The sequence below is a fragment of the Ooceraea biroi genome, chromosome 9 (assembly GCF_003672135.1).
Source record: "Ooceraea biroi isolate clonal line C1 chromosome 9, Obir_v5.4, whole genome shotgun sequence".
NCBI classification, from domain to species: Eukaryota; Metazoa; Arthropoda; class Insecta; order Hymenoptera; family Formicidae; genus Ooceraea; species Ooceraea biroi.
Genome location: NC_039514.1, coordinates 5083492 through 5095679, shown reverse-complemented (window position 1 = coordinate 5095679; position 12188 = coordinate 5083492). Strand labels below are relative to the sequence as shown.

Sequence of the window (12188 nt, the reverse complement as noted above, 5' to 3'; positions counted from 1 at the left end):
ACCATTTTGCGATCTGCGCGATAGTTAACGAGTTATTAAGTATTAAAAATCGCGGTATTAGTCCGGCCTACCGGCGAGTCAGTGCGCGCGAGCCAGAGCGGGGCGGGGTAGGCGGGAATAATAGGATGAGCCGCTCGCGCGAGTCGCGGCGCGACGCGATAGCGGGTATCGGATTACAGCAGCAAGCGAGACAACGCGTGGAAAATAATTGTTACATATTTCTTTTTGTGATGTACACGCAAGTTTTATTTATTAATATTAATAATGTTAATTAATATGGTTATTAATTAATATTATTAATATTATTAATATTAATAAATAAAACTTGTGTGTACATCACAAAAAGAAATACGTAACAACACTTTCTCGGCAACTCGCGCGCGTGAATGAGATAAGAAATTATTGTATGATTACTAATTATTTACCATATTGATTAATATTATTCACCATAGTATTATTTAATATTTTCGTGCTATCTTTTCCACACCACTTTGCAGTAGATAGCATGGTGCGTTTTTTTAAGTGGTTTCCCCAATAGGCCTAATCCACTCTAACTAATTAATGTAAGAATTGTTCGAAGTGCCGTCCTCCTTCTCGTACACAGATTTCGGCTCTTCGAGTAATATTGCGCGTCGCACGGTGCGCCATGTCCGGCGTGATGGTATCGAAGGCCGCAACAATAGCTTCACGAACTTCTTGTTCCGTACCATCACGCCGGTCCTCTATCGCAGTTTTAATGTACCCCCATACAAAATAATCGAGTGCATTTAAATCAGGCGGCCGTGCCGGCCAGATGATTGGGCCACCTCGACCCATCCACCTGTCCGGAAAACGCGCGTCTAAAAGATTCCGTACTTGCCTGCTAAAATGTGCAGGAGCTCCATCGTGTTGAAAAATCAACTCCGCCCGTACGTCGAGAGGGACATTTTCAAGAAGAGCTGGAAGTTGATTTGCGAGGAACTCTGCGTATAATTGCCCGGTTAGCCTGGGCGGAAGGAAGTACGGACCGATCTGAGAATTATCAAGAAACGTTAGTAGATAAGTGCGGAAGAAAATTAGCTGAAATACAAGGTGCACTCACCACTTGATCTCCAATCATGCCGGCCCAAACATTTATGGCCCAACGGCGCTGAAATGCGCCTTGTCGAACAGCGTGCGGATTTTCTTCTTCCCAACGTACGAAGTTGTGAGAGTTAAACACCCCGTTCGGTGTGAAGGTGGCCTCGTCCGTCCACAGGATGCGGTCGGGGAAAGAAATATTCCGCCGACACTGCGCGAGGAACCCTACATGCATTTTATTGAGAATTAACACGAATGCACAACAAATACTGTAAATGTTAAATAAGAGTAATGAAAATACCTTCACAGAAGAAGATGCGCAGTTGTGCATCTCCGGGAAGAAGTTGCTGCACACGTTGATAGTGGTAAGGTCTTAGACCACTACGCCGTAATGTACGATGCACCAAACTGTTGGAAATTCCAAGTGCACCAGCAACGCGACGCACGCTGTTTCTGGGATTTCGTTCGAATTCCCGTAAAATCCGTTCTTCTGTACGAACGTCGTGACGCAGTACTGCACCGGGTCGTACGCGATTTGGAACGACGGATCCGGTTCCCCGTAATCGCTGGATACAGCGCGTAAGTGTTACGTACGACGGATGTACACGGTTAGGAAATCTTTCCGCGTAAAGACGTACAGCGGCATTTCCGTTTTCACCCGCCATCCCATACGTTATCACCATATCGGTGTATTCTCTCGCGGAGAACTGGGCCATCATGCAACAATAGCTCGATTTGTCTCGTACGGAATCAAATCGTGCACTGCAGTGTAAGCGTCGAAGACGAGAACGCGACATAAGCAATTGACGATCGCAACAGTCGACAAAGCCGCCAGTGCAGGAAGAAAGACATTCCGTACCTGCGGTTCAATTTTTAACTACAACAAACTTTCTATTGATACATCGAAAAACGTCTAACGATTGTTGCATGATGGCCCAGTTCTCCGCGAGAGAATACACCGATATGGTGATAACGTATGGGATGGCGGGTGAAAACGGAAATGCCGCTGTACGTCTTTACGCGGAAAGATTTCCTAACCGTGTACATCCGTCGTACGTAACACTTACGCGCTGTATCCAGCGATTACGGGGAACCGGATCCGTCGTTCCAAATCGCGTACGACCCGGTGCAGTAATGCGTCACGACGTTCGTACAGAAGAACGGATTTTACGGGAATTCGAACGAAATCCCAGAAACAGCGTGCGTCGCGTTGCTGGTGCACTTGGAATTTCCAACAGTTTGGTGCATCGTACATTACGGCGTAGTGGTCTAAGACCTTACCACTATCAACGTGTGCAGCAACTTCTTCCCGGAGATGCACAACTGCGCATCTTCTTCTGTGAAGGTATTTTCATTACTCTTATTTAACATTTACAGTATTTGTTGTGCATTCGTGTTAATTCTCAATAAAATGCATGTAGGGTTCCTCGCGCAGTGTCGGCGGAATATTTCTTTCCCCGACCGCATCCTGTGGACGGACGAGGCCACCTTCACACCGAACGGGGTGTTTAACTCTCACAACTTCGTACGTTGGGAAGAAGAAAATCCGCACGCTGTTCGACAAGGCGCATTTCAGCGCCGTTGGGCCATAAATGTTTGGGCCGGCATGATTGGAGATCAAGTGGTGAGTGCACCTTGTATTTCAGCTAATTTTCTTCCGCACTTATCTACTAACGTTTCTTGATAATTCTCAGATCGGTCCGTACTTCCTTCCGCCCAGGCTAACCGGGCAATTATACGCAGAGTTCCTCGCAAATCAACTTCCAGCTCTTCTTGAAAATGTCCCTCTCGACGTACGGGCGGAGTTGATTTTTCAACACGATGGAGCTCCTGCACATTTTAGCAGGCAAGTACGGAATCTTTTAGACGCGCGTTTTCCGGACAGGTGGATGGGTCGAGGTGGCCCAATCATCTGGCCGGCACGGCCGCCTGATTTAAATGCACTCGATTATTTTGTATGGGGGTACATTAAAACTGCGATAGAGGACCGGCGTGATGGTACGGAACAAGAAGTTCGTGAAGCTATTGTTGCGGCCTTCGATACCATCACGCCGGACATGGCGCACCGTGCGACGCGCAATATTACTCGAAGAGCCGAAATCTGTGTACGAGAAGGAGGACGGCACTTCGAACAATTCTTACATTAATTAGTTAGAGTGGATTAGGCCTATTGGGGAAACCACTTAAAAAAACGCACCATGCTATCTACTGCAAAGTGGTGTGGAAAAGATAGCACGAAAATATTAAATAATACTATGGTGAATAATATTAATCAATATGGTAAATAATTAGTAATCATACAATAATTTCTTATCTCATTCACGCGCGCGAGTTGCCGAGAAAGTGTTGTTACGTATTTCTTTTTGTGATGTACACACAAGTTTTATTTATTAATATTAATAATATTAATAATATTAATTAATAACCATATTAATTAACATTATTAATATTAATAAATAAAACTTGCGTGTACATCACAAAAAGAAATATGTAACAATTATTTTCCACGCGTTGTCTCGCTTGCTGCTGTAATCCGATACCCGCTATCGCGTCGCGCCGCGACTCGCGCGAGCGGCTCATCCTATTATTCCCGCCTACCCCGCCCCGCTCTGGCTCGCGCGCACTGACTCGCCGGTAGGCCGGACTAATACCGCGATTTTTAATACTTAATAACTCGTTAACTATCGCGCAGATCGCAAAATGGTTTAGGACATTTTAATTCGATCTGACGTTATCTATCTGTGGGCGAAAGGTTTTTACCCTTGTGTGAAACACCCTGTATATATAAAATGAATAGATATATAATTGAATAGATTATAAAATACATTTTAACATTTCAAATTGTTGATTATAACTGCAACACATAAAATTCAATTAACGTAATAACATAATTAACATAACATATTAACGTACTAACATAATTAACATAATGAACATAACAATTGACATAATAAATCTCACAGCAGATGTTCAAATACACTTCCATTTTGTTCAAAACATAATGCTATTCTTCGCATTAAATTTATACGCATGTCGCGTAACATTTCTGGTGTTATTTCCGCACAAGCTATTCGAATACGTTCTCTTAAATCATTTCTATTTACCGGTAACGTTTCGTAGACTTTATTTCTTAGGTAACCCCAAAGAAAAAAATCCAGAGGATTGAAATCCGGAGAACGAGGTGGCTACTCCTGGGGACCACGAAGACCTATCCAACGGTCTGGAAATTTTTGATTTAATACTCTTCTTGCCAACAAGGAAGTGTGAGCAGGATGGCCATCTTGTTGAAAATACATATCTCTTAAAATAGCCAATGAAACGTCCTCTAATAATTCTCCTAATCGATTACGAAGGAAGTTAGCATAATATTCGGCATTCACATGACCCTCAATGAATTCTGGGCCGATAATTTGATTTCCGAGAATTCCGACCATACGTTTAAGGTCCACCGACCTTGCACGTGAATTTCTTTAACACAGTGAGGGTTTTCTCGAGCGTAATGGTGTTCATTATGACGGTTCACATATCCATCACTTCCAAAAACACACTCATCAATCCACAAAATATTTTTTTAAAAATATATCGTCACCTGGATTATCCAGGTGAACCTGAAAAATAACTCTATACAGTGACGCAAGCAAGATTTTAATATTAAAATTTATTCAAATTAAAAAACCATTTTACCTTATCAGTTAGCAAATCACAAAATTCCAGCCGACGGGGAAAATCAGTAGGTAATAGCAATTGAGATGTGACGCAGCTGCTCGCTACGCCACTGGCACCGCGTAAGGCCCCCGCGCGCGACGCTGCTGGCACCGCATACCAAAGCGCCGTCGAGCCGCTGCGGTTCCACCAAGCGTCTCTGCCCCCCGGACCTAGCGTCTGGGGGTATATAAGTGCGGCTCGCGAGACCGTAGGGACCATTCCTCGGCCAGAGCTCTCCAACTCTGGCCTTCCTAAGCCTGCACGTTGAGCAGCCGATCCGCCTAAGCCTGCACGTTGAGCAGCCACTCCGCCTAAGTCTGCACGCTGAACAGCATTCCTAAGCCTGCGTGTTGAGCAGCATTCCGTCCGAGCCTGCATGTTGAGCAGCGCCTCCGCCTAAGTCTGCAGGTTGAGCAGCCCGCCCTCCCCCCCCCCCGCTAAGTCTGCATGTTGAGCAGCACTCCGCCTAAGCCTGCATGTTGAGCAGCACCCCGCCTAAGCCTGCATGTTGAGCAGCAACCCGACCGCCTAGCCGCGACTCCGCATTATACGCCGATTCCGCACCTCCGCATTCCGCGACTCCGCGTTGTATCCGAATATACGCCGATTCCGCACCTCCGCCTTCCGCGACTCCGCGACAACCTCCGACCCCGTAGCGTTAAGACCGCGTAGACGTAAGTAAGTGTATGCAATAAAGGATAGTATTCTGTTATATCCACACCTCCGGACTTATCAATAAGCTACCTCCCTGTCGCCACGGTTCGCTGACCCTTGGACACTCGCGAGCTGTCCGCTCACTCGTGATACGTTACAGAGTAGTGTGACGTTTAAAAGGATGCAACTGTAGATCTTTCTTAATAATACGATGCACCTTTACATAATTTATATGTAAGTCGTTTCCAATCTCTCTCGTGCTGGTATGGCAGTTATTATTAATTGCATTTTGAACTTGAGCAATTTCTTCTTGATTCCTGTGCCGCACTTGTCTTGGTCTGGTAGTGTTATGCATATTTCCAGTTTGTTGAAAACGGGTTGCTAGTGTATGAAAAAATGTTGAGGGTGTCGTCTGGCAGGAAATCGTACTGCATATAAGGCAGCAGCTTCGTCTTTGATTTTTATTACACTCGCCATAAATAAATATCATGTCAGTCAATTCTTGATGGGAATAACGTGAAACCAGTCGCAACATAAAATCAATAGAACAATTGGCCGTAAGACACTAGAAATACACTTCGCACAAAAATTAAGGGAACACCTAAATTTTTCTTAAAAACGAAGCCCACTTTGAATTAGCGTAACTTCCGTCCAAATGATCGCAGAAAAATGAAAAAAAAGCAAATTAAAGATCAGAATGTCTACTTTTACGTCCTGTAGGTTGAAATGTCGAACGTATCCATTTTTTTATGTTATGTTACTCGGAAAAAAAATTACAAAATTTTCGAATTTCTTTTCCGTGTTTCCGCAATAATCTTGACGAGGAGAAATGTTTCTCGAAATTCCTCACATCGGAACTGGAAAGTACAACTCTTCCCCTTTAATTTGCTTTTTTAAACATCTGGACACGATTTTTTTAACTGAGTTATTGAAGTTTAAAGAAAAAAACCCATTTTCAACTTTGACAGCTTATATCTCACGAACCAATCAACCTTCTGCAAGTAAAAAAAGCAAATTAAAGGGTAAAGATCCAACTTTAACATGAAATTATCAGATTTAATGAATAGTTACTTTTACGAGAATTTATTCCCGTTTTGCGAAGCCATAAAAATACCAAGAAATGACATGTTTAGACAAAGGAATGTGGAACACATGGATCACGTCGCCCAGGTGGCCCGACTTAAGATTTTAAAGTCGAAACCTTACTAAATAAAAACCTACTTGGACTTTTCAATTTTATCAATTTTTAATCGAGATATTGCATGCTAAACATTGTTTATGCTTCGGACATCACGTTTACCGCAATCGCAGTATTTCCACAAAGTGCAAAAAACATAAGAAATAAGATTTTTATTTAAAATATCGATATCTCAGCTTACAATATTATCTTTTTTCTCTTTTTTTAATTTTAATTTTTTTATTTCTTTTAATTTTTATCTTTTTAAAAATTTTTATCATTAATATTGCGTGTTCCCGCCACGACTTCGAATAACAGCGTTTAAGCGTTGACGCATATTGATGCAGCGTTGGATTTCTCGCTGCGGAATTTCTATCCATATCTCACGCAATGCAGCGCCAAGCTCTTCAAGATTTGCTGGCGGTACTGAGCGCAGTCTCAATGTACGACCAACAATGTCCCAAACGTGCTTTATTGGGTTAAGATCAGGGCTGTTAGGAGGGTGGTTCAGTAAGGTTATGTCATTCTCCAGGAAAAACTGTCGGCTCGTGTTAGCAGTATGAGGACGAGCGTTATCTTGCATGAAGACAAATTGCCTACCGAAACGGTGTCTTAAGGGCAGCACGTGCGGTCTCAATACCTCATCCACATAACGTTGGGCAGTCATTCCTGGAGGTGGTACAATGACCAAGTCGGATCGTTGGTTATACGAAATTGCAGCCCAAACCATTACTGAACCACCTGCATAGGCTCTTACTGATCGTACGCAGTTTGAGTTGAACCGTTCCCTTCTGCGACGCCAGACACGTTCCCTACCATCATTATTGTACAAACAAAATCGAGATTCGTCAGAGAACCATACTCGTGTTCATTGTCTGAAGCGCCAAGTAACGTATGTACGTGCGTAATTCAAACGCGCATATCGGTGATTACGATTTAGAAACGGCACTCGAGCAGGCCTTCGAGCACGCATACCGGCATTGTATAGCCGGTTTCTAATCGTTTGTACTGCTATTCTTTGTCCTGTCGTTACTTGTAATTCATCCCTCAGCTGTCTCGCGGTTATCATTCGTTGGAACGCGTTTCTGACGATTCGTCTGTCAACTCGGGCAGTGATAATCCGCCGGCGACCTTGGCCTGCTTGTCTGCCAAGTTCATTTGTTTCTGGGTAACGAGACCAGGCGCGGTTAATTACCGATACGGATACCCCTAACTGATTAGCAACATGTCTTTGAGAGTGCCCTTCTTGTAGAAGAATAACGACTCTTATTACTTCGGGCTCTGACAAGTAACGTCGAGGCATGATGTGACGGGTTCTAAAAAGTGATTGTCACCACAATCTTTTTACTTTTAAACGTCTTTTATGTTTGATACATCTACTGGTGCAACTAGCGATTTTGCTTCTAAGTTAAACGTGAGTCACGCGACCGACCTCAGAATGTGGCATCTCTAGTATGTAGAACTGCCAAACGCGGCTCACGGCTCGCCGAGTTGGAGGAGGTAGAGTGGAGGTAACGCGCGAAGCTTCACTCTACCCCCACTCTACCGTTCTAAGGAAACGGTTCAACTCAAACTGCGTACGATCAGTAAGAGCCTATGCAGGTGGTTCAGTAATGGTTTGGGCTGCAATTTCGTATAACCAACGATCCGACTTGGTCATTGTACCACCTCCAGGAATGACTGCCCAACGTTATGTGGATGAGGTATTGAGACCGCACGTGCTGCCCTTAAGACACCGTTTCGGTAGGCAATTTGTCTTCATGCAAGATAACGCTCGTCCTCATACTGCTAACACGAGCCGACAGTTTTTCCTGGAGAATGACATAACCTTACTGAACCACCCTCCTAACAGCCCTGATCTTAACCCAATAAAGCACGTTTGGGACATTGTTGGTCGTACATTGAGACTGCGCTCAGTACCGCCAGCAAATCTTGAAGAGCTTGGCGCTGCATTGCGTGAGATATGGATAGAAATTCCGCAGCGAGAAATCCAACGCTGCATCAATATGCGTCAACGCTTAAACGCTGTTATTCGAAGTCGTGGCGGGAACACGCAATATTAATGATAAAAATTTTTAAAAAGATAAAAATTAAAAGAAATAAAAAAATTAAAATTAAAAAAAGAGAAAAAAGATAATATTGTAAGCTGAGATATCGATATTTTAAATAAAAATCTTATTTCTTATGTTTTTTGCACTTTGTGGAAATACTGCGATTGCGGTAAACGTGATGTCCGAAGCATAAACAATGTTTAGCATGCAATATCTCGATTAAAAATTGATAAAATTGAAAAGTCCAAGTAGGTTTTTAGTTAGTAAGGTTTCGACTTTAAAATCTTAAGTCGGGCCACCTGGGCGACGTGATCCATGTGTTCCACATTCCTTTGTCTAAACATGTCATTTCTTGGTATTTTTATGGCTTCGCAAAACGGGAATAAATTCTCGTAAAAGTAACTATTCATTAAATCTGATAATTTCATGTTAAAGTTGGATCTTTACCCTTTAATTTGCTTTTTTTACTTGCAGAAGGTTGATTGGTTCGTGAGATATAAGCTGTCAAAGTTGAAAATGGGTTTTTTTCTTTAAACTTCAATAACTCAGTTAAAAAAATCGTGTCCAGATGTTTAAAAAAGCAAATTAAAGGGGAAGAGTTGTACTTTCCAGTTCCGATGTGAGGAATTTCGAGAAACATTTCTCCTCGTCAAGATTATTGCGGAAACACGGAAAAGAAATTCGAAAATTTTGTAATTTTTTTTCCGAGTAACATAACATAAAAAAATGGATACGTTCGACATTTCAACCTACAGGACGTAAAAGTAGACATTCTGATCTTTAATTTGCTTTTTTTTCATTTTTCTGCGATCATTTGGACGGAAGTTACGCTAATTCAAAGTGGGCTTCGTTTTTAAGAAAAATTTAGGTGTTCCCTTAATTTTTGTGCGAAGTTCATAATGGAAACGTTTGAGACTGTATTGTTAAACGTCACTTAAACACTTTATAAGAAATTCTTTGAAAACAGTCACGTAACACTAATTTCAGCGTGCATCAAAATAATCTCACAACATTTCGTAAACGGTCTGTTCATAAACAAATAATAAACATCTCTATAACATGGAGAGCTCTTAATATAGCATCAATAACGCAATAGTGAAACACGTCTCAAATATTATGACAGAATAATTCAATTATATTATTCAATTAATAATTTTCATTTCTAAATCATTTAAGAAATACTATAAACAATTTCCAAACATCTTGAGCCATAATTAATGTTGGTTTCAACATGCTATAAACTTTTGTAACGTAACAAGTACTTATAAGCACACATCTCTGAAACATGATCCAGTTTTTACTTCTCTAGTTAATAATACTGCAGACAATTTGATAGGTTGTTTTAGCAAATAGATATTTTAAATAATAAATGGATTTTACCGTTTATTTATTGAATTGTTTAAGAATAAATTTTTAAACTCTTGCCAAACAGTTCAAACACTTTACCAACATTTCAACAACAATAAGAAAACATATAATGAACGTAACTGTAAACTGCTGCTTAAAACATCCCCTGAACATTTCCAACATTCCGAAAAAATCACTTCAACACTTTCCGAACTCTTACCAAACATAGTCGTGAACATCTCATAAACAATTCCATGTTTAAATTTATATCTCATATACATTTCAATACATGTTTTAAAGTTCAAATGAAACATTACTCAACACTTAAGCTAACTTTTTAAAAACTTTCAATAAACATATTATTTTCGCCAGGGTATGGAACACCCTGTATATAGTTCTCAGTGAAATTTTTCATCAAGATAAAAATACAATTGATGGACATAGTACGTGCTAAAGGTACGAAATGGCAAATAATAAATGCTCCAAAAATTCAAAAGTATAGTTGGTCCCAAAATGCTAAAAATGCATATATTTTTTCTGCGAGAGAGAGAGAGAGAGGAGAGAGGGGAGAGAGAGAGATTAGATTAGATTAGATTAGATTAGATTAGATTAATTGAATTTATTTAGCTTTTGCAGCTATTTCAGTATACAGGCTAATTACATTAATGAACTTAATAATAACTTACACCTAATATATGTTCTTTCAGCTTTCGCTTAAAATGTTGCACTCTCTCACTACGCCTTATCTCCATCAGTAAATTGTTATATAATTTTATTCCATTATAAAACATACCTTTCTGTGCATTACTTGTTCGCCGAAATTGAACCGCAATATTTTCGGCTTGCCGCGTTTGTCTTCCACTTATCTCACCCACTATTTTTATCTTGTCTTTTAAATAATCAAGCAACAGGCCTTTCACAATCTTGTAAATAAATACACATGTATTGTAACGCAGCCATTGCCTCACAGACATGAATTGTAAGGCCTGCATCATATATTCCACTTTAGTATCTCGTCTACACTGCAAAATGACCCGCATAGCCCGATTCTGTGCTACTTGCAGTCTACTCAGCTGCGTTTCTTCCATACCAATTAATAAGGTCGCACAATATTCGAAGTGAGGTGCAATGATCGATTTGTACACAATATTTCTGGCATATATAGAGACACTATTACCTAACCTATTCAAAAAACTTATTTTTTTACCTATTTTTTTCAACATATAATTACAATGTTCTTCTAATCTTAATTTACTATCGATCATTACACCGAGATACTTTATTTGCTCTACTTGTTCGATTTGTGTTCTATCCATGCATTTTACCTCAATATTCGCCTTTAATTCTTTTCTTACACTTCTCACCATCATAACCTTTGTCTTACTCGCATTTAGCTTCAACCCATTCACACTCATCCATTCTTCCACCATATTAAACATCACATTCATTTTTTGTTCAATTTCTGCGCAACTTACGCCGGTAACATATAATATAGTATCATCTGCAAACATTTTAATACTACATATTTCAGGACAACATTTAATTATATCATTTATGTATATAATGAACAACATAGGTCCCAATACAGAACCTTGTGGAACTCCATGTCTATTTTCAATTAAACCAGATACTACATCACCACAACGCACGTTTTGCAATCTATTACTTAAATACGATTGTAACCATCCCAATACATTTCCTCTAATTCCATATTGATATAATTTTTTGATTAATTTTTCTCTATTTACCGTTTCAAATACTCGCTTCACAGATCCATAAATACTACACCTACCATTTCTCCCTCACTGATTATAAATTTCCATTCATCCATAATTATCTGTATCGCAGTTTCACATGAATGCTTCTTTCTAAAACCTGATTGATGCTTCGTGATAATATTATTATCTTCTAGATATAGCTCAATCTGCTCCTTAACTACAAGCTCTAATACTTTTTCGTATATCGGAAGGGTATTGATTGGCCTAAACTCACTAACTGTTTTCGGTTTCCCTACTTTTGGTATCGGTATAATAGTTGACGTTTTCCAACCATTTGGACATTGACCTGTTCTCAAGGAATCATTAATTACACCTAAAAATTCTACTTTTATTACGTAAAATATAGATTTCAATAGATCACTTGATATTCCTTCCTTAGTCCCTTTCTTATTAGGTAAACTCATAACTATTTTCTTC

At 40.3% G+C, this 12188-nt stretch overlaps 2 protein-coding genes across 2 annotated transcripts; one reads left to right on the top strand and one right to left on the bottom strand.

Moving 5' to 3' along the window:
* Positions 1-417: 417 nt before the first annotated feature.
* LOC113562600 lies at positions 418-1562 on the bottom strand. Its single transcript, XM_026972412.1, has 2 exons — positions 1082-1562; positions 418-1011 (listed from the first exon to the last, which is right to left on the bottom strand). Exons 1-2 carry the CDS (start codon positions 1388-1390, stop codon positions 559-561), a joined length of 762 nt encoding a protein of 253 aa, XP_026828213.1. The 5' UTR covers positions 1391-1562; the 3' UTR covers positions 418-558.
* A 474-nt stretch (positions 1563-2036) lies between these two features.
* Positions 2037-3206, top strand: LOC113562599. Its single transcript, XM_026972408.1, has 2 exons — positions 2037-2683; positions 2754-3206. Exons 1-2 carry the CDS (start codon positions 2375-2377, stop codon positions 3204-3206), a joined length of 762 nt encoding a protein of 253 aa, XP_026828209.1. The 5' UTR covers positions 2037-2374.
* Positions 3207-12188: the final 8982 nt, after the last annotated feature.